Source organism: Microcebus murinus, chromosome 18 (assembly GCF_040939455.1).
Source record: "Microcebus murinus isolate Inina chromosome 18, M.murinus_Inina_mat1.0, whole genome shotgun sequence".
NCBI lineage: Eukaryota > Metazoa > Chordata > Mammalia > Primates > Cheirogaleidae > Microcebus > Microcebus murinus.
The window spans coordinates 2,722,048-2,742,745 of record NC_134121.1 but is presented as its reverse complement, the minus strand read 5'-3'; the positions used below and the strand labels follow the sequence as shown (position 1 = coordinate 2,742,745).

Below are 20,698 nucleotides of genomic sequence, written 5' to 3'. Positions count from 1 at the left end.
ATTATTTACTGATTTTGAAAAAGTAATGCACTGTCGATCCTTGTGCATCTTTTAAAGATATTTTTGCACGGATGAGCAGAGTCACAAGGGTGTGTGTATCTGTTTTCTCTCTTTTTAAAAACTTAAAACAGCTGCATGTTATACCTACTGCTCTCTGTTCCTTCCTTTTGTCGCTTAGCCATGTGTGCCGGAGACTGTTCTGTGTCAGCACATAAAAGGCCTCTGTTGCGAACAGATTGATCTTAAAGTTCACACGGAAGGCCAAGCGCACAGGGATAGCCAAGGAGATTTTGAAAGGGAAAGGATAACGAAGGACGTTTTTGGTATGAGGCCCCAAAACGCAGTATAACTCCATCATCGTAAAGACAAAGTCAGACTGGGAGGAACACAGACCGGCAGATCCAAGGATGGCAAGTTCTCCAAGAGAACCTGGAGGAAATTGATTTCAGAACTTATTAACGGCCTTTGCACGCTACATAAATGTACAAAGCCGCGTCTTTAAGTCGCCAAACCTTTTTGGATCATGTGGCTAACTGAAGAGTAAATACAGAGAGCCCTGTGTCACTCTATGACAACTAAGTGTCAGGTCCAATGAGGATCCAAGAACACTGCGGGGGCATCAGGAGAACACGTAGGATCACGCTTGTCACCGTGGCGGGAGGAAGCTCTCCCTAAACATCGGGAGGACAGGGGAAGAGGACAGTGACAGGCTTGGTTATATAAAAACAGAAAAACGTACCTGTTGGAAAAGCACAACAAAGTTAAAAGACAAATGAAAATCGGGACAAACGTTCGAAATACCCTTGGCGACACCCGTATCTCCTGTGTTAGTCTTCTGTCGCTTCATAGCAAATTGCCACACACTTACGGTCTTAAAACCATCACCGATGGCCGGGCGCGGCGGCTCACGCCTGTAACCCTAGCACTCTGGAAGGCCGAGGCGGGCGGATGGCTCGAGGTCAGGAGTTCGAAACCAGCCTGAGTGAGACCCCGTCTTTACGAAAAATAGAAAGAAATTAATTGGCCAACTAAAAATACATATACCAAAAAAAAAAAAAAAATCAGCTGGGCATGGTGGGGCATGCCTGTAGTCCCAGCTGCTCGGGAGGCTGAGGCAGGAGGATCGCTTGAGCCCAGGAGTCTGAGGTTGCTGTGAGCTAGGCTGACGCCACGGCACTCACTCTAGCCTGGGCAACAGAGCGAGACTCTGTCTCAAAATAAAAAACAAAAAACAAAAAAAACCAGCCGCCGATTATATGAGATCCGTTAGCTCACAGCTCTGCAGGGCAGAAGTCCTGTGGGGCGAGTCCGGGTTCTCTGCTCGGGACGTCCCAGGGCTGGAATCAGGTGTGGGCTGACTGAGTTCGCTCGGGGCCGCTCCGGGGAAAATCCTCTTCTAGGCTCGTTCACGTGGTCGGCAGAGTCACGTCTCTGGTGCCTGCTGGGCCTGAGGTCCCAGCTTCCTGCTGGCAGCCGGGGGGGCCTCTCAGTGCCCAGGGACCACCCCCGTTCCCTGCCGTGGGGACCCCTCCATCTTCAAGCCACCAACGGAGGATTTCTCCCTGGTGGGATCCCTGCCCCCCTTGGAATGTGCCTGATCCCCCCTTGCCACCAGCTGGAGAAAACGCTCTGGTTTGAAAGGGCTCCGCGCTGAGGTCAGACCCACCGGCCATCTCCCTCCGGCCACCGGACGTGGCACAACCGGGGAGTAACGCCAGGGGGCAAAGGTCGGGGAGGCTTTTGGGAGGCTCCGCCCACCCTGTTTTGTTGTATGTCCCAGCGGAAGAGTGGCCAGGGTGGGAGCAAGAAATCCAGAGGGGGAAGAAGAGCCCTGGCCACCAAACTGAGCGTTGGTTTGCCTTCCCCGGGGGTTAAAGGAAGGACAGGTACAAAGGATAGTTGAGACGCCAGCTTTTGGTCACTCGCTCGGCCAGCAAAGAAGACAGGCGTGGACCTTGGTGCTCTCGAGGAGCGCGGACCGCACCCCCGCACGGCGCGGCCCCCAGACCAGGGGGCTTAGACGGCAGGCGTTTGTTCCCTGGCAGTTGGAGAGACTGCAAGTCCAGAGTTCCCGAGGCCTCTGTCCGCGGCTCGCAGACGCCACCTTCGCCCGTGTCCTCACGTGATCACACACGCCTCCGTGCACGTCTGTGTCCTGACCTCCTCTTCTTCTTCTTTTTTTTTTTTTTTTGAGACAGAGTCTCGCTTTGTTGCCCAGGCTAGAGTGAGTGCTGTGGCGTCAGCTTAGCTCACACCGACCGCAAACTCCTGGGCTAGAGTGATCCTTCTGCCTCAGCCTCCCGAGTAGCTGGGACTACAGGCATGCGCCACCATGCCCGGCTAATTTTTTTTTCTATATATATTAGTTGGCCAATTGATTTCTTTTCTATTTATAGTAGAGACAGGGTCTCGCTCTTGCTCAGGCTGGTTTCAAACTCCTGCTGACCTCGAGCAATCCGCCCGCCTCGGCCTCCCAGAGTGCTAGGATTACAGGCGTGAGCCACCGCGCCCGGCCCTGACCTCCTCTTCTTACAAAGACACCGGTCCTACTGCGTTAGGGCCCAGCCTGATGACCTCACTTAGCCACCTCTTTAAAGACCCTGTCTCCAACTACAGGCAGGATCTGCTCCCACAAATGGGTGGCGGGCCGGGCGGGGGGCACTGCTCAGCCCACAACAGGGAAGAACCGCAGCAGTCTTCTCCCAGGGCAGCTGGGCCGTGCCTCCTCCCAGACAAAGCGTGCTTGCACTCCCCCCAGCATTCTCACGTGAGGGAATTAAGCCGAATAAGTGATAGTTAAAATGTGCAGAAACGCACACGGGGGCAGTGGCTGGAGGTCACTGCTGTAGAAACTGCCCAGAAGGAGCCACAGCGAGGGGCGAAGACCGAAGAAGAGGATAGAAGAGCAGAAGGTCAGTGAGCTGTGAGCTAACTCCAAGTGCCCTCGTATCTCCATTTATTAGAGGCCAAGAAAAGGAAAAGAGAAAGAACCGAAAATACTTAAATCAAGGATGAAAAATTTCCAAATTCGGGCCTGGTGCGGTGGCTCACACCTGTAATCTCAGCGCTTTGGGAGGCCAAAGCAAGAGGATCGCTTGAGGCCAGGAGTTCAAGACCAGCCTGGGCAACATAGCAAGATCCCATGTCTCTACAGAAAAACTTTTTTTTTTTTTTTTTTTTCAATTAAGGCAGGAGGAGCCCAGGAGTTTGAGGTTGCAGTGAGCTGCGATGATACCAGTGCCCTTTAGCCCGGGTGACAGAACAAAACTCCGTCTCAAAAAAAAAATTTTTTTAAATTAGCTGGGCACAGCAGACCAACTCGGGAGGCTGAGGCAAAAAGGTCACTGGAGCTCAGGAGCTGGAGGCTACCGTGAGCTATGATCAAGCAACTGCACCCCAGCCTGGGCGACAGAGAGAGACCTGGTCTCTGAAAAAAATATATATATTTTTAATTTCTGAATTTGGTGAAAACCATGAACCAACAGATCCAAGAAGCTCAACAAATCCCGAGCTCCATGAAGAGCTATGCCAGGCACACCGTAATCAAATTGGTCAAAACCAGCAATGAAGAAACGCTCTTAAAAGGAGCTGCATGCAGTTTTTCCGCTGGGCGCGGTGGCTCACGCCTGTAATCCTAGCACTCTGGGAGGCCGAGGCGGGTGGATTGCTCAAGGTCAGGAGTTTGAAACCAGCCTGAGCAAGAGCGAGACCCCGTCTCTACTATAAATAGAAAGAAGTTAATTGGACAACTAAAATATATATAGAAAAAATTAGCCGGGCATGGTGGCGCATGCCTGTAGTCCCAGCTACTCGGGAGGCTGAGGCAGGAGGATCGCTTGAGCCCAGGAGTTTGAGGTTGCTGTGAGCTAGGCTGACGCCACGGTACTCTAGCCTGGGCAACAGAGTGAGACTCTGTCTCCAAAAAAATTGAAAAAATAAATAAAAAATAAAATAAAAGGAGCTGCAGGAAGAGGTCTCGCTGTTCACAGAGGAGCCAGCATGTCCGCGGCCTTGCGTCTTCTCCCCGCAACCCCCCACCAGGCCTCTCTGCTGCCGCTGCGCTCCCCGCCGGGGACTCTTAGCCGTGCAGAGCTAGAGCGTGCTGCTCTCTTTTTGGTAGAAGTTTTACAATGATCTTGTATTTTAAAGATTTGCGTTTCGAGTGTAAGCGATTTCTTTCGAGAACACTGGACTCCAATATGGTATTCACCCAGCAGCCTTTGACCTATAATTCCGTTTTCAGTCTGGATCCATTCCCGGAAGAAGGAATGCCCCGTGCCAGTGAGCAAACCGGTATTGACTGAGGTGTAGCTCCCTAAATAAATGGGCCTTCTAGCTTTGTAAAATCCATCTCATGTGAGTTTCGTTAAAGGAACCAATTCCTCGGGGCTTAGTCTCGTCTAAGAGGGCCGACACAAACCTGTTGTCTGAGTCTGAGCGGGGCGGGCAGTGCTGCTGGTGGAGCCCCAGTCCAAGGGGACAGCCTTTGCCCTTCCCGGCCAGCACTGCCGCATGGGAAGTATGTCCCCTGACATACTGAGGACTTCAGTGGTGCTCAGCCCGCCCTCTGTGCTCTGGTTTCCTCTTAGGGGACTTAGGACTCTGCCTAGGGCCACAGACCCTTCAGTGGTAAGAAATCTGCACATCAGCCGGGCGTGGTGGCTGACGCCAGTCATCCTAGCACCCCGGGAGGCCGAGGTGGGAGGATCGCTCAAGGTCAGGAGTTTGAAGTCAGCCTGAGCAAGAGCGAGACCCGGACTCTACTGAAAGTAGAAAGAAATTAATTGGCCAACTAAAAATATATAGAAAAAATTACCCGGGCATGGTGGGGCGTGCCTGTAGTCCCAGCTACTCGGGAGGCTGAGGCAGGAGGATCGCTGGAGCCCAGGAGTTTGAGGTTGCTGTGAGCTAGGCTGACGCCACGGCACTCTAGCCCGGGCGACAGTGTGAGACTGTCTCAAAAAAAAAGAAAGAAAGAAAAGAAAAGAAAAGAAAAGGAATCTGCAAATCAAACGTGAAGCCGTCCCACACTCTTTCCGCTTGTCCTCACGCTGGGCGAGGAGCTCTGGTACCTGGTGGGACACGGAACAGCTTGTCGCAATCTGTGGACGTAGATTACACGTGCTTTTATCTCTTCAGCGGGATTGCAAGCTCCTCCATGGCAAAGCCCGGGCCTTTGTAGTGTCAAGGCAGTTCCCCCGCTGCCGCCCCCCAGAACGGCTGGGGGTGCCCTGGGCCCCCGGTCCCGGCGTGGGCGCCGGACCAGCCTGTGCCTCCTCCCACAGTGGCGGCTCTGCAGACGGAGTTGGAGACCTTGGTCCTGAACCTCTTCTACCTGCAGAACGTCGACCAGGACGTGCAGGACGACATCCTCGTGATGAAGCAGGTGGTGAAGAAGGCCGAGGTGGACAGGGCGCGGGCGGAGACCGAGAAGAAGAAGCAGGTACTGGGCGAACGCCAACGGGGCGGCGCACCCTCAGCGACCCCTGGACCTCTGCGCTTCCAAAAGGGCGCTCGGCACGGCCGTTGCGGGCGGGGGGCGGCGTTGCCCCGGGTCGGCTTAGGCAGGATTTGCCTTTCCGGCGCGGACGTGTCCTTGCCGTTCCCAGGACCTGTTTGTGGACCAGCTCACCAGCAAGGCCAAGCAGCTGGAGGAAGACATCGCGCTGTGCGAGGCCCAGTGCACCGCCCAAGCGGAGGACACCCGCACTCTAAGGAAAGCCGTGAGCGAGGTAAGAGCGGCGCCCGCGGCTCGGGGCCCACCCCGGGGTGCTGGTGGCCTTGCCGGGACAGTGCCTGCCTGTCTGTTGGGTGGACGGCTGCAGCCAGCTGTGGCCCCAGCGAGCCACAGGCCCCGTGAGGTTGAGAGCCGGGCCTGGCACACCTGCAGGTCTCCGTGAGCATCTAGCAACATCTGGGGGAAGAGGGGCGGGCCAAAAGCCCACCTAATGGGTACCGTGAACTGGGGGACGGGCACATTTATAGCCCGGACTCAAGCCATGTGTCAAAAACATTGGTACCCCCTTAATATTTTGAAATGAAATTTAAAAAAAAAAAAAAAGAACATCTAACCCTCCGAGCCACGGCGGAGGAGCAGTAGAAACCGACCGACTGGAGGCCAAGGCAGGCGGATCGCTCAAGGGCAGGAGTTAGAGACCAGCCTGAGCAAGAGCGAGACCCCGTCTCTACTAAAAATAGAAAGAAATTAGCAGGACAACTAAAAATATATAGAAAAAATTAGCCGGACGTGGTGGCGCATGCCTGTAGTCCCAGCTACTCGGGAGGCTGAGGCAGGAGGATCGCTTGAGCCTAGGAGTCTGAGGTTGCTGTGAGCGAGGCTGACGCCACGGCACTCACTGTAGCCCGGGCAACAGAGTGAGAGTCTGTCTCACAAAAAAAAAAGAAAGAAACTGACCAATTGATGGCTGGTTTTTTATTCCTATTTCATAGCCAGTGGGTGACTATAAAGTCTAGCAGGAATTCAGGTGTTCTAGTGTCTTCTTGCACTTTTGATGCCAGCTTGCGGGGGCCGGGGGGCTGAGCCCTTTGCAAGCTCCTTAGCCTGCAGGGGCCTCTTCCCAAAGGACTCTCAGCCCCGGGGCAGTGGGCGTTCCGTGTGGAGTGAGGGGACAGTGGTGACTGAGTGTGTGGACGCTGCTCCCCGCGGGTGCAGGACTCTGCTCCTCCGTGGCCAACACCGGAAGTCAAAGTTGCCGCGACTTTTTTTTTTCTTTTAAGTCTGTGAGTCGCCTTCTGCATTCCCGTGCCCAGGAACCACGGGAAGGAAACAGAAACTTGTATTGACAGAGAGAGGAGGACGGGGACAGACAGACACACCCAGTTCCTAGGGTGGAGGGAAGGGACAGGGGCCCCATGCCGGCCCGTCCTCCCCACCTGCAACCAGGATCCGGAACCCCAGGTGGAAAGCAGCTTCTTAATCAAAAAAGCGGTTCTGGCCGGGCGCGGTGGCTCACGCCTGTAATCCTAGCACTCTGGGAGGCCGAGGCGGGCGGATTGCTCCAGGTCAGGAGTTCGAAACCAGCCTGAGCAAGAGCGAGACCCCGTCTCTACTAAAAATAGAAAGAAATTAATTGGCCAACTAATACATATAGAAAAATTTAGCCAGGCATGGTGGTGCATGCCTGTAGTCCCAGCTACTCGGGAGGCTGAGGCAGCAGGATTGCTTGAGCCCAGGAGTTTGAGGCTGCTGTGAGCTAGGCTGACGCCACGGCACTCACTCTAGCCTGGGCAACAAAGCGAGACTCTGTCTCAAAAAAAAAAAAAAAAAAAAAGCGGTTCTTGAGTTTATCTGGAAGCAAGTTGGGAGCGCTCGCCGAGAACCGTTCCGGAAGGGGCCATTGACACCGGGCGCCCGGCCGTCCCCGTCTGCCTGGGACTGATGGGTTCTTGGGATGTGGCAATTCCCGTGCTGAACCTGGGAGGCTGGGCAAACCTGGGTGGCAGGTCACCCACCCAGCACCGAAACGTGCCGTAAAGCCCCCCAGGCTAAAGCGGTGCGTGAGGAGCGTGGGCAGGGGAGCCGGCAGGACGGCCCAGACACAAGCCAAGGCCTGTGCAAAAGTCTAGGAGGTTATAAGCTAGCAGAGAGCTCGTGGATTATGCATCTAGTGGTCTGCAGGCATTTGGTTCGTTTGGTTAATCATTTGGGGAAAATAAAACAAAATAAAGTCTTTTCCTCGTATCAGACACTAAAACAAATTCCAGATGGAATCAAGTTTAAATGGGGAAAACGCAGCAGAAGAAAACAAATGAAAATGTTTACGTAATCCCGGGTCGGGGAGGCCCTAGGACGCGTGACGCCAGGAGCAGAAGCCTCACGGGGGATGGCGCCACCGGCCGGCTGCGAGATGTCGCAGAGCAAGACCGCGCACAGAGCGCAGAGCCAGGGGGACGCCAGCAGACGGACTTACTAGCACTGGTGAATTTGGGGTGTGAGGGGACGTGAAAATCAGCAGGAGACACCCCCGTCCTGGTGTGCCCTCCCACCCCGAAGCCCGGCCTCCCGCTCGGTCTTAATTCACTCGTGGCAGTGCCCAACGGACGCTCCATCCACGAAGGAAGGGACCCGGCCGGCAGAGAGGGGAAGAGCGACAACGGCCCCACGCTGCGGGCACAGCGCAGCTCAGTCTGTGTGGAGGTCGTTGGTCATCACAAGGACAATATTGTGCAGGCCGGGCAGGGTGGCTCACGCCTGCAATCCTAGCACTCTTCGAGGCCGAGGCGGGAGGATCGTTCGAGGTCAGGAGTTGGAGACCAGCCTGAGCAAGAGCGAGACCCCCGTCTCTACTAAAAATAGAAATAAATTAATTGGCCAACTAAAAATATATAGAAAAAATTAGCCGGGCATGGTGGTGCATGCCTGTGGTCCCAGCTACTTGGGAGGCTGAGGCAGCAGGATTGCTGGAGCCCAGGAGTTTGAGGTTGCTGTGAGCTAGGCTGACACCATGGCACTCACTCTAGCCTGGGCAACAAAGGGAGACTCTGTCTAAAAAAAAAAAAAAAAATTGCGCAAACTGCCTCCTTCCCACCCCCCGCATATCACTGCTTGGACTTTATTCCAAGGAAACGGCTAAAGGCTTCCCGCAGCGCATCTGGTCCAAGGCAGGAGAGCAAGGAGGAAGCCGGGGTGCCTTTGAGGATGTGCTCTCGGGAGTGACCTTCCCCCGTCGGCCGCACCTCGCTACCGCCCGGCCCAGGGCGGGAGGGGTCGGCACAGGGCAGGACAGCGTCCGGCTCCCGCCCCTCTCCGGGCCGCCTTAGAACCGGGTCCTCCCGCCCGGTGGACACATGGACAGCTGCGTGAGGGACAAGAGGACAACTCGGGAAACTTAGGCTCTGGCATCCTTCCTGGGCCCCGATGCAGGTGAAATGAGACAGGTGTCCCCTTCCCTCTGGGCCGCAGGCGTCCACGGAGATAGACGCCATCACCATGGAGAAGAAGCGCATCCTGCAGCAGTGGTCCTCCAGCCTGGTGAGCATGAAGCACCGTGACGAGGCGCACAGGGCCATCCTGGAGGCGCTCAGGTACGGCCCGGCCCGCGACGGGAGACCCCCGGGGACGGGGGTGTGGGGCGGGGTGGCCCCCAGGCTAGACAGGGTTTTGGTGCTTCCTAAACCCCCGCCGACTCCCCGCGGCCCTGGGAGTCTTGCCGCCCAGCCGGGCTCACTGCCCGCCGCCCAGCGGCAAGCCGGGACACCAGGTGTTGTTAGGGCAGAGGGAGGGTTCGAGTCCCCAAGCAAGAGGCAAAGCTCACTGAGCAAAAAGCAAGGTACGTTCGCCACGGACAGCGAGCGGGCCCCGGCACTACAGGAGGCCATGGAACAGTTTTAAAGATAAAACGCATCTATGTTTAAATGTAAAAGAGTTTTAAAACTTGGGCTTTCAGTGGGCAGTAGTTCTAGTGATGCATTAGGAAATAACGGTCGAGATTCGGCGAGCGGGTACGCAGGTGCGGCTGGGGGAAGGGGTGAGTTCTAGTGTCGTTAGCTCAACGGGACGGCTGTAATTTGTTGTATATTTCAAAGTCGCTGGAGGAGGAGATTTGGAATGTTCCCAACACAAAGAAACGATGCACCTTTGAGGTGATGGGTGTCCCAGTTACCCAGACCCGGTCATCGTGCACTGCACACTTGCGTCACAGTATCACACGCGCGCCACAGACATGCACAACTATTATGTGTCTGTAAAAGTTAAAACTAAAAACGATTCTTAAAAGACGTGCCTATGGACAGGGCGCGGTGGCTCACGCCTGTCATCCCAGCACTCTGGGAGGCCGAGGCGGGAGGATCGCTCAAGGTCAGGAGTTCAAAAACCAGCCTGAGCAAGAGAGAGACCCCGTCTCTACTAAAAATAGAAAGAAATTAATTGGCCAACTAAAAATATATAGAAAAAATTAGCCGGGCACGGTGGCGCATGCCTGTAGTCCCAGCTACTCAGGAGGCTGAGGCAGGAGGGTCACTTGAGCCCAGAAGATTGAGGTTGCTGTGAGCGAGGCTGACGCCACGGCACTCACTCTAGCCTGGGCCACAGAGTGAGACTCTGTCTCAAAAAAAAAAAAAAAATCAATCACAGGTGCCCCACAGACATGCACAACTATTATGTCTTTATAAAAATTAAAACTTTCAGACATTGTCTTCCAAAAAAAAAAATTAAAAATTAAAACTAAAAAAGATTCTTAAAAGACGTGCCTGCAATGAAAAGGGTTGCCTTCCCAGTGCATTTCTCTCCAGGTGGAATTCCACCTCCACGCAGTGAGCTTCCCCGAGCTGGGCACGGCTGGATGCTCCGTCCCGTCCCCCGGTGCCTGGCCCGTGAGCGGCTTCGCTCCCCCGTTTCCGCAGGCAGTGCCGGCACCAGTCCAAGTCCATGGACGGCGAGATCGAGGCCTACAAGAAGTCGATCACGCAGGAGGAGGAGAAGAACGAGAAGCTGGCGCGCCTCCTGAACCGCGCGGAGACGGAGGCCAGCCTGATGCAGAAGCTGACGGCCCAGTGCGTGGCCAAGCGGGAGGCCCTGCAGGCCGAGTTCCACACCTACAAGCTGGCCCTGCAGGACTCGGAGGACGCCCTGGGCAAGGGCTACCAGGTACGGCCACGCCCCTGGCCCCGCAGGCCGCGCCTGGCCCGCGTCGGGCCTCCCGGCAACGCCCACCCCGTGGCCCCGCCTTCCAGGAGCACGCGGTGGCGGCCAGCGAGCTGCAGGCCCTGCGGGAGGCCGTCCGCGGGGAGCTGGAGCTGAAGAGGTCCATGGACGCCGCCATCCAGGAGAAGCTGCAGGAGCACATGACCTCCAACAAGATGACCAAGTACTTCAACCAGCTCATCCAGAAGCTGCAGAAGGAGAAGACCAACATGGTAGGCCCGCCCTCGCCCGAGCGGGGCGCGCAGGAGGGGGACGGGTCCGAGGGGACCCGGGGGAGACTCCGCGTGAGCAGGGGGGCCTCCCCTGCCCGCCCGTCGCTCACCGTCCCCTGGTTGTAAAGGGGCCGGGTTTGGCTGTAGGAAACCTGAAAACGCAGAAAGGCATAAAAAGAAAGTAGGACGGAGGCATTCCCACCACGGGGGCAGCCTTCCTAAGCGCTCGGTGAAGGCCCTGCTGGAAACGTTTCCATGCACAGGTACATGTGCACACACGGAAACACACACGCACTCCTGCACACACACTTACGCAGACACACTTGCACACACAAACACGCACGGATATGTACATGTCCCCACGCACACAGCAGCAAGCGCGCACACGCACACAGGCACACGCTCACACACTGACACTCCTACACACACACAGACACACTTGCACACGCAAACACGCAGGGATATGCACGTGACCCACGCACACAGCAGCAAGCGCGCACACGCACACACGCACACGCTCACACACTGACACTCCTACACACACACAGACACACTTGCACACGCAAACACGCAGGGATATGCACGTGACCCACGCACACAGCAGCAAGCGCGCACACGCACACACGCACACGCTCACACACTGACACTCCTACACACACGCAGACACACTTGCACACGCAAACACGCAGGGATATGCACGTGACCCACGCACACAGCAGCAAGCGCACACACACGCACACACGCACTCACACACGTGCACTCCCGCAAACACGCACACAGACAGACACGCCTGAAACAACAACCGACTCATCGTGTGTCAGCCTCGAGGTCCGTTGTAATCCATTTTTAATTAATTTCACTGAGCCATGACACAGAAGACCGCACAAAGAGTAGGATATGATGCGTTTTTCACTACTTGTGTAGTTTTTCGTTTAGTCTGTTGACCACATTCAACGTAACATTTCCCCGGGCTGTTAACTGTTCTTTGAAAGCCCACATTTCCATTTCTGCACAACGTTCCACCCCACGAACGTAGACACCTCGTCTGCTGACAGTTCTCTCGGCAGACGCTTCGGGCTGTTTCTAGGTTTACACGTTGTAAATAGGTCGGCTCTGAACATCCTGGTCGTGAGTCTCTGTCCACGTTTCTGAGGACAAACTGCTGGAGCAGAAAGCCTGGGTCACAGGGCGCGGTCACTGCGCGGCCGGACAGCACTGCCTGGCCCGTCACCACCGAAGGCTGATTTGCCCTGGGGCCCCCAAAGTGTGACTTTGGCCTCCATGGCCGGGTGCAGGGGGGCGCGGAGGCCCAACGGTGAGCTCATCTTGCTTTCCCTGGGGTCTTGCTTTCCCCTTAGCTGGGGTCAGGGGGCCCCATGTCCCCAGAAAACAATCCCTCATCTGAATTGTCCCCTCCCGCCTGTTCCGTGGTGTGACTCCCACTGGAGCCCCCGCCTTGGGGGGCCGGGCCAGACGCAGGTCCCGCAGAGGCGCCTGCCCACGGCCCCTGCAGCCGTAGGGAGGCAGCACTCGGCCGGGGCCAGCTCCTCGGCAGCCGCTGTGAACGCGTGTCTCGCTTCTCCAGCTCCCACTCGGGTTCCCCTGGGGCTCCCACCCCGGCTCTTCCGGTTTGGCCCTTCTGGGAGGTGGACAGAAGGGAGGCAGGGCCCCTCCGGGCCTTAGGCCGAGGTGCCTCAGTGGCTGGAATGTGAGCCCCACTGCCGTGTGACCCTGGGCCACAGGGGGCCCAGCTGTTTTACCTGGCAGGTGTCCAGGTGTCAGATGATTACAGGTAACCGTCTGAGAACTCGAGCACGGTGCCTGGGGAGGGCCAGAGGCTGCCGCCCAGACGGTGCCATGGCCCCTGGCTTGGTGGTGACAGTCAGGGGTAGGCCCAGCTGAGCCAAGACTAAGCCGACGCCCAGCTGATGGGTCTCACCTGGCCTGGAGGGTGGGGCCCCGTGTCCTGGCTAGCAGCTTCACCCCCCCCCCCACGGACACTCTGGGAGGATGGCAGCTCTCTCCTGGCACCTCGACCATGCCAAGGAGCAGGGGTGACAGGGCTGGCACCAGCTAGCCACATGCACACGCTGGCTGTCTCTGGACATGCTGGGGCAGTTCCCATCTGTCCTTTCCCTGGGAGGCAGAGGCAAGGCCCCAGGCAGCTAAAGCAGCAGCCTGGAGTGCACCGGAGAAGATGGGTGTGAAGTAGCCTGCCCAGCCCTGCTGTGGCACAGCCCAGACCAGGCCACAGCCCCAGCCACCAGGCCCCAGCCCCAGTCCGCAGCTTCAGCCACCACCCGCCAGGCCCCCAGGCCCCAGCCCCAGTCCACAGCCTCAGCCACCAGCCGCCAGGCCCCAGCCCCAGTCCGCAGCCTCAGCCACCAGCTGCCAGGCCCCAACCCCAGCCCCCAGGCCCCAGACCCCAGCCTCAGCCCCCAGCCCCCAGGCCCCAGCCTCAGCCCCCAGCCCCCAGGCCCCCAGGCCCCAGCCCCCAGCCCCCAGGCCCCCAGGCCCCAGCCCCCAGCCTCAGCCCCAGGCCCCAGCCCCCAGGCCCCAGCCCCAGCCTCAGCCCCAGGCCCCAGGCCCCCAGGCCCCCAGGCCCCAGCCTCAGCCCCCACCCCAGGCCCCAGCCTCAGCCACCAGCCCCCAGGCCCCAGCCCCCAGGCCCCAGCCTCAGCCACCAGCCCCCAGGCCCCCAGGCCCCCAGGCCCCCAGGCCCCAGGCACTCCTCAGGCCATACACGTACTACCTCCAGTGTACAGCAGAGGGCAGCAAAGAGTGCCGGACCCACAAATGCCTCTATTACGGCAATTTTCCAACAGATGCCCCTCAAACTCTTGAACAGGGGACACTTTCTGAACTTCTCGAAAGCCCCGTGGCTTGGTGGGAGGCAGGCGAGGGGCATATCTGGGAGGACGGGCAGAGTGCGGATGGACGGGACCATCAATAGGGGGCTGGGATCCAGGAGGAGAGTGGGCAGGGGTCTGGGACGGAGCAGGTGTCCTGGGAGGTGGCCGGGGTGGGCCCTCCGAAAGGAGCACAGACAGCCAGGGGCGGAGCTGGGGGCAGGGCAGGTGTGCTCGTGCCAGCCTGGCTGGTGGCGGTGGCACGGGCTGGAAGGGACTTGGGGACTGCAGCCCCCACGGGGTGGCCAGGCTGGGGCCGAGAGTGAGGCAGGGACCCCTGCGGGCCCCAGACGCCTGGGGCCCCCTGGCAGAGGAGGAGGAGGCAGTGAGCTGACGTTGCCACGGGACTCCAGGCGCTTCATGCTCCTGCTCCAGGTGGGCGCCCCGGGAAGTCACCGGAGCCCGCAGGTGTCACCGGAAGAGAAGCCGAGGTGGCCCTGGGGAGGCTGGGCAGGAGGTCAGGCCACCCACAGGGCCACATCCCAGGGAAGGGGACCCTGCCCTGTGTCGAGAGCATGTTGTGTTCCAAGCAACTCCGGCCACCTGGCTGTGGCCGTGTGTGACGGCTGCCTCACCTCTAACCCTCACACGTGTCCTCACAACAAACCCTCCGTGGCAGGAAGGCTTCCGAGTGAATCTGTCTTCTGCCACCCAAGGGGCCCACAGAGGCGGTGGGGCGGCACCGGCTGGGAGACCTGCCGGCGTCTACAGAGCTCTGCGAGGCACGGAGGACTCTCGGTCCCGGCTGGACTCACGAACCGTGCCCCAAACCCAATGGAGTACTGCGCGGCCATTAAAACCTATGCGACGTGGGGCCGGGCGCGGTGGCTCACGCCTGTCATCCTAGCACTCTGGGAGGCCAAGGCCGCAGATTGCTCCAGCTTGGGAGTTCAAAACCAGCCTGAGCAAGAGCGAGACCCCGTCTCTACTAAAAATAGAAATTAACTGGACAACTAAAAATATATATATAGAACAAATTAGCCGGGCGTGGTGGCGCATGCCTGTAGTCCCAGCGACTCGGGAGGCTGAGGCAGGAGGATCGCTTGAGCCCAGGAGTTTGAGGTTGCTGTGAGCTAGGCTGACGCCACGGCACTCACTCTAGCCTGGACAACAGAGCAAGACTGTCTCGAAAAAACAAACAAAAAACCTACGCGATGTAGGAGTATCAGACACAATTTACCAAACTAGAAAGGAGTGTGATTCTATCTGGGGGTCTAGGTGGGGAGACTGGCAGGAAAGCTCTCGACTCCGGGCGGTGACGGCGTTGACCTCGTGGCTGAACGCGCCGCCGACGCCTCTGCCCTGTGTTTCCCCATTTCCCCCACGGTGCACGCTGCTGTTGGACTAGAAAAGCCGACGGTGTTTCCTCCCTGCTCCCTGCGAGGGCACTGTCTGGGTTCCCACAAGCAGGTCCCTCGAGGGCTCCTCGGGACGGGGAGGAAACCAGCGTCCCCCTCTCCCGGCCGCGCGTTTGGAAGTTCTGCCCCGGCAGCCGGGGAAAGGGCGGACCCGCGAGCCCGCGTGGGGAGACAGCGCGCTCACACGCGGCGCGTGTCCTCTCACCAACCCAGGTGACGCACCTGTCCAAGATCGACGGCGACATTGCTCAGGCCACGCTGAACATCACCAACACCACCTGCCGGCTGGAGATGCACCAGAGGACGCTGGACGAGATGGACAAGGAAGTGAGGGGCCTCAACGAGCTCATCTCCAACAGCGAGAGCGAGATCTCGCGGCGCACCATCCTCATCGAGCGGAAGCAGAGCCTCATCAACTTCCTCAACAAGCAGCTGGAGCAGATGGTGGCCGAGCTGGGGGTGAGGCCCGGCCGCCCCGGCGCCAGGGCGGGGCCGCGGCCCTCTCAGAGCTGCCCGGGGTCAGAAACGAGCTCGCAGGGGACGCGGCAAAGCCTCTCCTTCCCCTGCCCATTCTGCAAACAGAATGGCCTGGGCGGCCAGCACGCTGCTTTCTGCAAGGCCAGACAGTAAAGGTTCTGCCTTCGTAGCCAGGAAGGAGCCCCGGCAAGACGCAAAGGAAGGGGCGTGGCAGGGAGACGTTACTTATGGCCACTGAAATTTAAATTCCATCTCATTTTCGCCTGGCATGAAATATTCTTTTTTTTCTTTTTCTTTTCTTTCTTTTTTTTTTTTTGACTCTGACTCTGTTGCCCAGGCTAGAGTGAGTTTTGTGGCGTCAGCCTAGCTCACAGCAACCTCCAACTCCTGGGCTCAAGCGATCCTCCTGCCTCAGCCTCCTGAGTAGCTGGGACTACAGGCATGTGCCACCATGCCTGGCTAATTTTTTCTATATATATTAATTGGCTGATTAATTTCTTTCTGTTTTTAGTAGAGACAGGGGTTCGCTCTTGCTCAGGCTAGTTTTGAACTGACCTCGAGCGATCCTCCCGCCTCGGCCTCCCGGAGCGGTAGGATGACAGGTGTGAGCCACAGCGCCCGGCCAAAATATTGTTTTTGATTGTTTGTGTAGCCCGTGTACGACAGGCGGCCGCTGGCCCCGACCGATGTCTAAGAGCAGTGGTCTCACGAGTTTGCGGCTTGACGCCCGGCTCGTTGTCCTGGTACATGCAACCTCAGGACCCCACCACGGGCCTCCAGTGCCCGAGTAGCTCAGGCAGCCGGGGAGCGCTGAGCTGCACTCCAAGCACCCCAGAGCCCCCTCGCTGCTCCCAAAGCCGCAGGGCCCAGTGGATGCTGAGGGAGCAACTCCCTGAACCCCGGCGGGTGCTGTCCGAGGACCACTGTCAAAGCCCCTTCGGGTGACAGGGCCCGGCCCGTTGGCGCACCCACAGGGCCGCGGCCCAGGGAGCCCCCAGCAGGGGGCTGACCAGAGCCCGAGATACCCGTGCGTCCCGCAGAGGGTCTGCGGGACCCGAGAACACGCCCTAGGGCCCTGGCCCTTCTGAGAGCCAACCCGGCCCCCCGTCCTGCAGCCTCACGACCTCAGAGTCGAGCCGTGAGCCCAGGGAGGCTCGTTCTGCTGCTTGACAGACGTCCCTTCCAGGGGGAAGAAGTCGGGCCCCTGGAGCTGGAGATCAAACAGCTGACCAAGCTGCTGGACGAGCACAGCGCCATCGTGACCAAGTCCCAGGTGACCTGGCTGCGCCTGCAGCAGGAGCTGGTCGCGGCCACGCAGGAGCACGAGCAGCAGCTGCAGACCATGGCCAGGGTCAAGAAGGAGATACACATCTTGGAGCAGAAGAGGCTGCGAGTGGAGAGTAGGTGCCGGCGTGCCGGGGTCTGTGGGGGGCCCCGGGGGAGGCTAGGGGAGGGATCACCTCTGGGCGGGCGTCCCACCGTGTGTGGGGGGCACATGGCTTGGCTCCCACTCAGCCTCACAGCAAACAGCAAAACGCCACGATACATCTGCAAATACAGACCACTGCCCGCCTGGACACCGGTTTGCAGCCGCAGGGCTGAGGAAACTTACTGAGTTTGTCCGAGGTCACAGACTCGGGGCTCTCCTAGCGGCCACCCTCCCTGCCACCGCCAGGAGGCTCGGGTGCAAACGCTGCCCTGCGGAGCCAGGGTCCTGCTGGGCCGGCCGGCCTGCTCCAGCGGGGCTTAGAAAACTGTCCCTCGGGGGCTCCCCCAGCCCCTGCTTGCCCCGGGCAGTGTCTAGGACCCGAGGGCCTGCCGCACGGGGCCGGGTGCCCGCAATGGGGCAGGCAGGAGTCCTTCCAGGGCCACGTCCCCCCACGAGGCCACCTGCTGAGACATCTCCGTCCCACCTGGGCCTGGGTCGGGGCCCATGTGGGTCAGGCCTGCCACGATGGGTGCCCCCACGGGAAATGCTGCCCGGATGCATCGGAGCCACCCCCTCTCAGAGGCCTTGCTGTCCTCTCACCCTGCCCTCGGGCCGCCCAACCCTGTCTGTCCGTCGGAGAGCAGAGAGCACTGAAAACCCTCCTGGCGCTGTCGGTCAAACAGAGGTGCCGCAAAGCGAGATCTGACTGAGACACAAAGCCGGGAGACGGGGCGAGGCCAGGGAGACAGGCTCGGGTGTCCAAGCCGGGCGCAGGCGGGGTGACAGTGGCCGGGCGAGCAGGAGGAGCCAGGGGTGTACTTGGGGGGAGCGGCCAGGTGACCCAGCTGTGCACGTGTGCCGTCCTCCTCCTGTCTCAGCATCCAGAGTGTCTGCCACGCTCTGCCCTCTGGCGGGGGCAGGGTGCAGGGGGCAAACGGGCCCCCCTTTCCCGGAGACTCGCAGCGTCCAGGCGCCAGCCGTGTCCCCACTGTCCAAGCAACCGCTCGTGTCCTCGGGGCAGGGGGAGCCTGCTCCCGCCCCGACTCCCACACCTCCTGGCTGTCCCCGCACGGGGTGGGGGGGGTCCTGCCAGCCGCCTCAAAAGTCCAGGCTCGGGGACCTCAGCGGCAGGCGGGACGCCAAGGACAAGGGGGCAGGAGCAATGCCCGGCGGCCCCCTCAGCACTGCCGCCCTCCCGCGGCCCCGCCCACGCCTCTGTCCCCCCCACGCCTCTGTCCCCTGCAGGCAAGATCCAGCAGGAGAGGAAGGAGCAGAAGGAGATCGAGCGGCACATGCGGGACCTGGACAACGACCTGAGGAGGCTCAGCTTGCTGGTGTGCAAGAGCCGCGGCAGCTCGGAGCAGCTGCAGCGGGACAACCTGGCCACCGAGGGCGAGTTCGTGCGCGCGCTCAAGGTCAGGTGCCCCCCGAGCCCCTCCCCCCGGCCCCCCGTGTCCCGCTGGCCCCCGCGCTCAGGATAACGCACCCAGGCACACGCCTGAGCACACGTGTCCTTGATGCGGGTGTTCTTCCCCCGGGACGCAGCGTCCCTGCCGCCTGTGAGGGGACTTGGGCCCTACTGCCCGGGGCCAGGGTGCCCTGCCCCCCCCCAGCTGGCCCGTCCCCTGCCCCCGCCTGTGAGGGGACGGGGCCCGACTGCCCGGGGCCAGGGCGCCCTGCCCCCCGAGAGCTGGCCTGTCCCCTGCCCCCCGCCTGTGAGGGGACTTGGGCCCGACTGCCCGGGGCCAGGGCGCCCTGCCCCCCCACAGCTGGCCCGTCCCCTGCCCCCGCCTGTGAGGGGACGGGGCCCGACTGCCCGGGGCCAGGGCGCCCTGCCCCCCGAGAGCTGGCCTGTCCCCTGCCCCCCGCCTGTGAGGGGACTTGGGCCCGACTGCCCGGGGCCAGGGCGCCCTGCCCCCCCACAGCTGGCCTGTCCCCTGCCCCCGCCTGTGAGGGGACTTGGGCCCGACTGCCCAGGGGCCAGGGCGCCCTGCCCCCCCACAGCTGGCCCGTCCCCTGCCCCCGCCTGTGAGGGGACTTGGGCCCAACTGTCCAGGGCCAGGGCGCCCTGTCCCCCCACAGCTGGCCCGTCCCCTGCCCCCGCCGCAGGCCGCAGAGCGGGAGACCCTGGAGATGCAGGACAAGCTGAGCCAGCTCAGCGAGGAGAAAACGACCCAGCTGAACAACCTGCTGGAGGCCGAGTAAGTCCCCGTCCTGCCGGCCCCACACGGTCATGCGTGTCCCTGCACCTGCAGCGCCCGTGTGCCCTGTGTTGAAAACCGCCTGGGGAGAGGTTCTGGAACCCACCCCCGAGCATCCCGGAAGAGCCACGGAAGCCGCGGAAGCCAGGGCAGGGAGCTGACCCACCACGCTCGGGGGCAGCTCCCGGGCCCAACCGGTCCTCGCAGGAAATCACGCGTGCGTGTCTTTGGGATAAACTTTCTTTAAAAATACGCATTACTTTTTTTTTTTTTGAGACAGAGTCTCACTTTGTTGCCCAGGCTAGAGTGAGTGCCATGGCGTCAGCCTAGCTCACAGCAACCTCAAACTCCTGGGCTCAAGCGATCCTCCTGCCTCAGCCTCCCCAGTAGCTGGGACTACAGACATGCACCACCATGCCAGGCTAATTTTTTCTGTATATATTAGTTGGCCAATTAATTTCTTTCTATTTATAGTAGAGACGGGGGTCTTGCTCTTGCTAAGGCTGGTCTTGAACTCCTGACCTCCAGCAATCCTCCCGTCTCGGCCTCCCAGAGTGCTGGGATTATAGGCGTGAGCCACCGCGCCCGGCCAAAAATATGCATTGATTTTATGCCTCTGATTTTTAAAGGCACACGTACCCAGCTCCAAGCATTTTAACCAGTGACGTGCGTGGGGGAGCAAGGGAAACGGTCGTCCCACCCCTCTTTCTCCACCTGCAAACCACCGCGTAGGGTAGCTTCTCTCTGATCTTGCTCTGGCTGCAGCGAGATTGCGTTTGTTCTGCATGTTTCCCCTGGACGCGGTGTTATGGTTTTGTGGCCATCTCTTGGCACCCATGCATGGGGCTCCACGTCCCCAGCTGGGACGACCGCCGCGGCGCCGAGGGGTGTCTGCCCCGCTCCGGAAGGGAGCGGACGGCAGAGGAACCATGGTCCTTGTGGTTTGGTAGAGCCTGGGCGTAAAGCCACGTGGGGGCGCGTGTCTTTGGTGAGGTCTCGATAGTTTTTAGACTATTGGTCTGCCTGTTCAGGCTCTTTTCTTCTTCTAAAGTCAACTTTTATCAATTCGGTTTGCTTTCTCAGCTCCTAAAGTTGTACATTCGTGTTCTCCCCCTCCCTCCCTCCCTCCCTCCCTTCCTCCCTCTCTGTGTCCCCATCTCTCTCCCTCCCTCTCCCCCCCTGTGCCACAGGTCTGTCTGTCTATGTCAGGGGTTGGACCGGGTGCGGTGGCTCACACTGTAGCCCCAGCACTCTGGGAGGCCGAGGCGGGAGGATCGCTTGAGGTCAGGAGTCTGAGACCAGCCTGAGCAAGAGCGAGACCCCGTCTTTACAAAATACAGAAAAATTAGCCGGCAGGTAGTGGCGGGTGCGCACCTGCCGTCCCAGCTGCTCTGGAGGCCGAGGCAGGACGGCACCACTGCACTGCAGCCGGGTGACAGAGGGCGGCAC

The 20,698-nt window shown here is 59.7% G+C and overlaps 1 protein-coding gene across 1 annotated transcript in view; it reads left to right on the top strand.

The window, feature by feature from the left end:
• CCDC40 (coiled-coil domain 40 molecular ruler complex subunit) overlaps positions 1–20,698 on the top strand; it is a 34,689-nt gene that overhangs the window by 7,757 nt on the left and 6,234 nt on the right. The window contains exons 5-13 of the mRNA XM_075994013.1: positions 5,286–5,443; positions 5,610–5,732; positions 8,924–9,045; positions 10,363–10,606; positions 10,693–10,875; positions 15,356–15,601; positions 16,806–17,019; positions 18,294–18,463; positions 19,158–19,249. Of these exons, the coding sequence (XP_075850128.1) occupies positions 5,286–5,443; positions 5,610–5,732; positions 8,924–9,045; positions 10,363–10,606; positions 10,693–10,875; positions 15,356–15,601; positions 16,806–17,019; positions 18,294–18,463; positions 19,158–19,249 (1,552 nt within the window). The remainder of the gene's footprint in view (positions 1–5,285; positions 5,444–5,609; positions 5,733–8,923; positions 9,046–10,362; positions 10,607–10,692; positions 10,876–15,355; positions 15,602–16,805; positions 17,020–18,293; positions 18,464–19,157; positions 19,250–20,698) is intronic.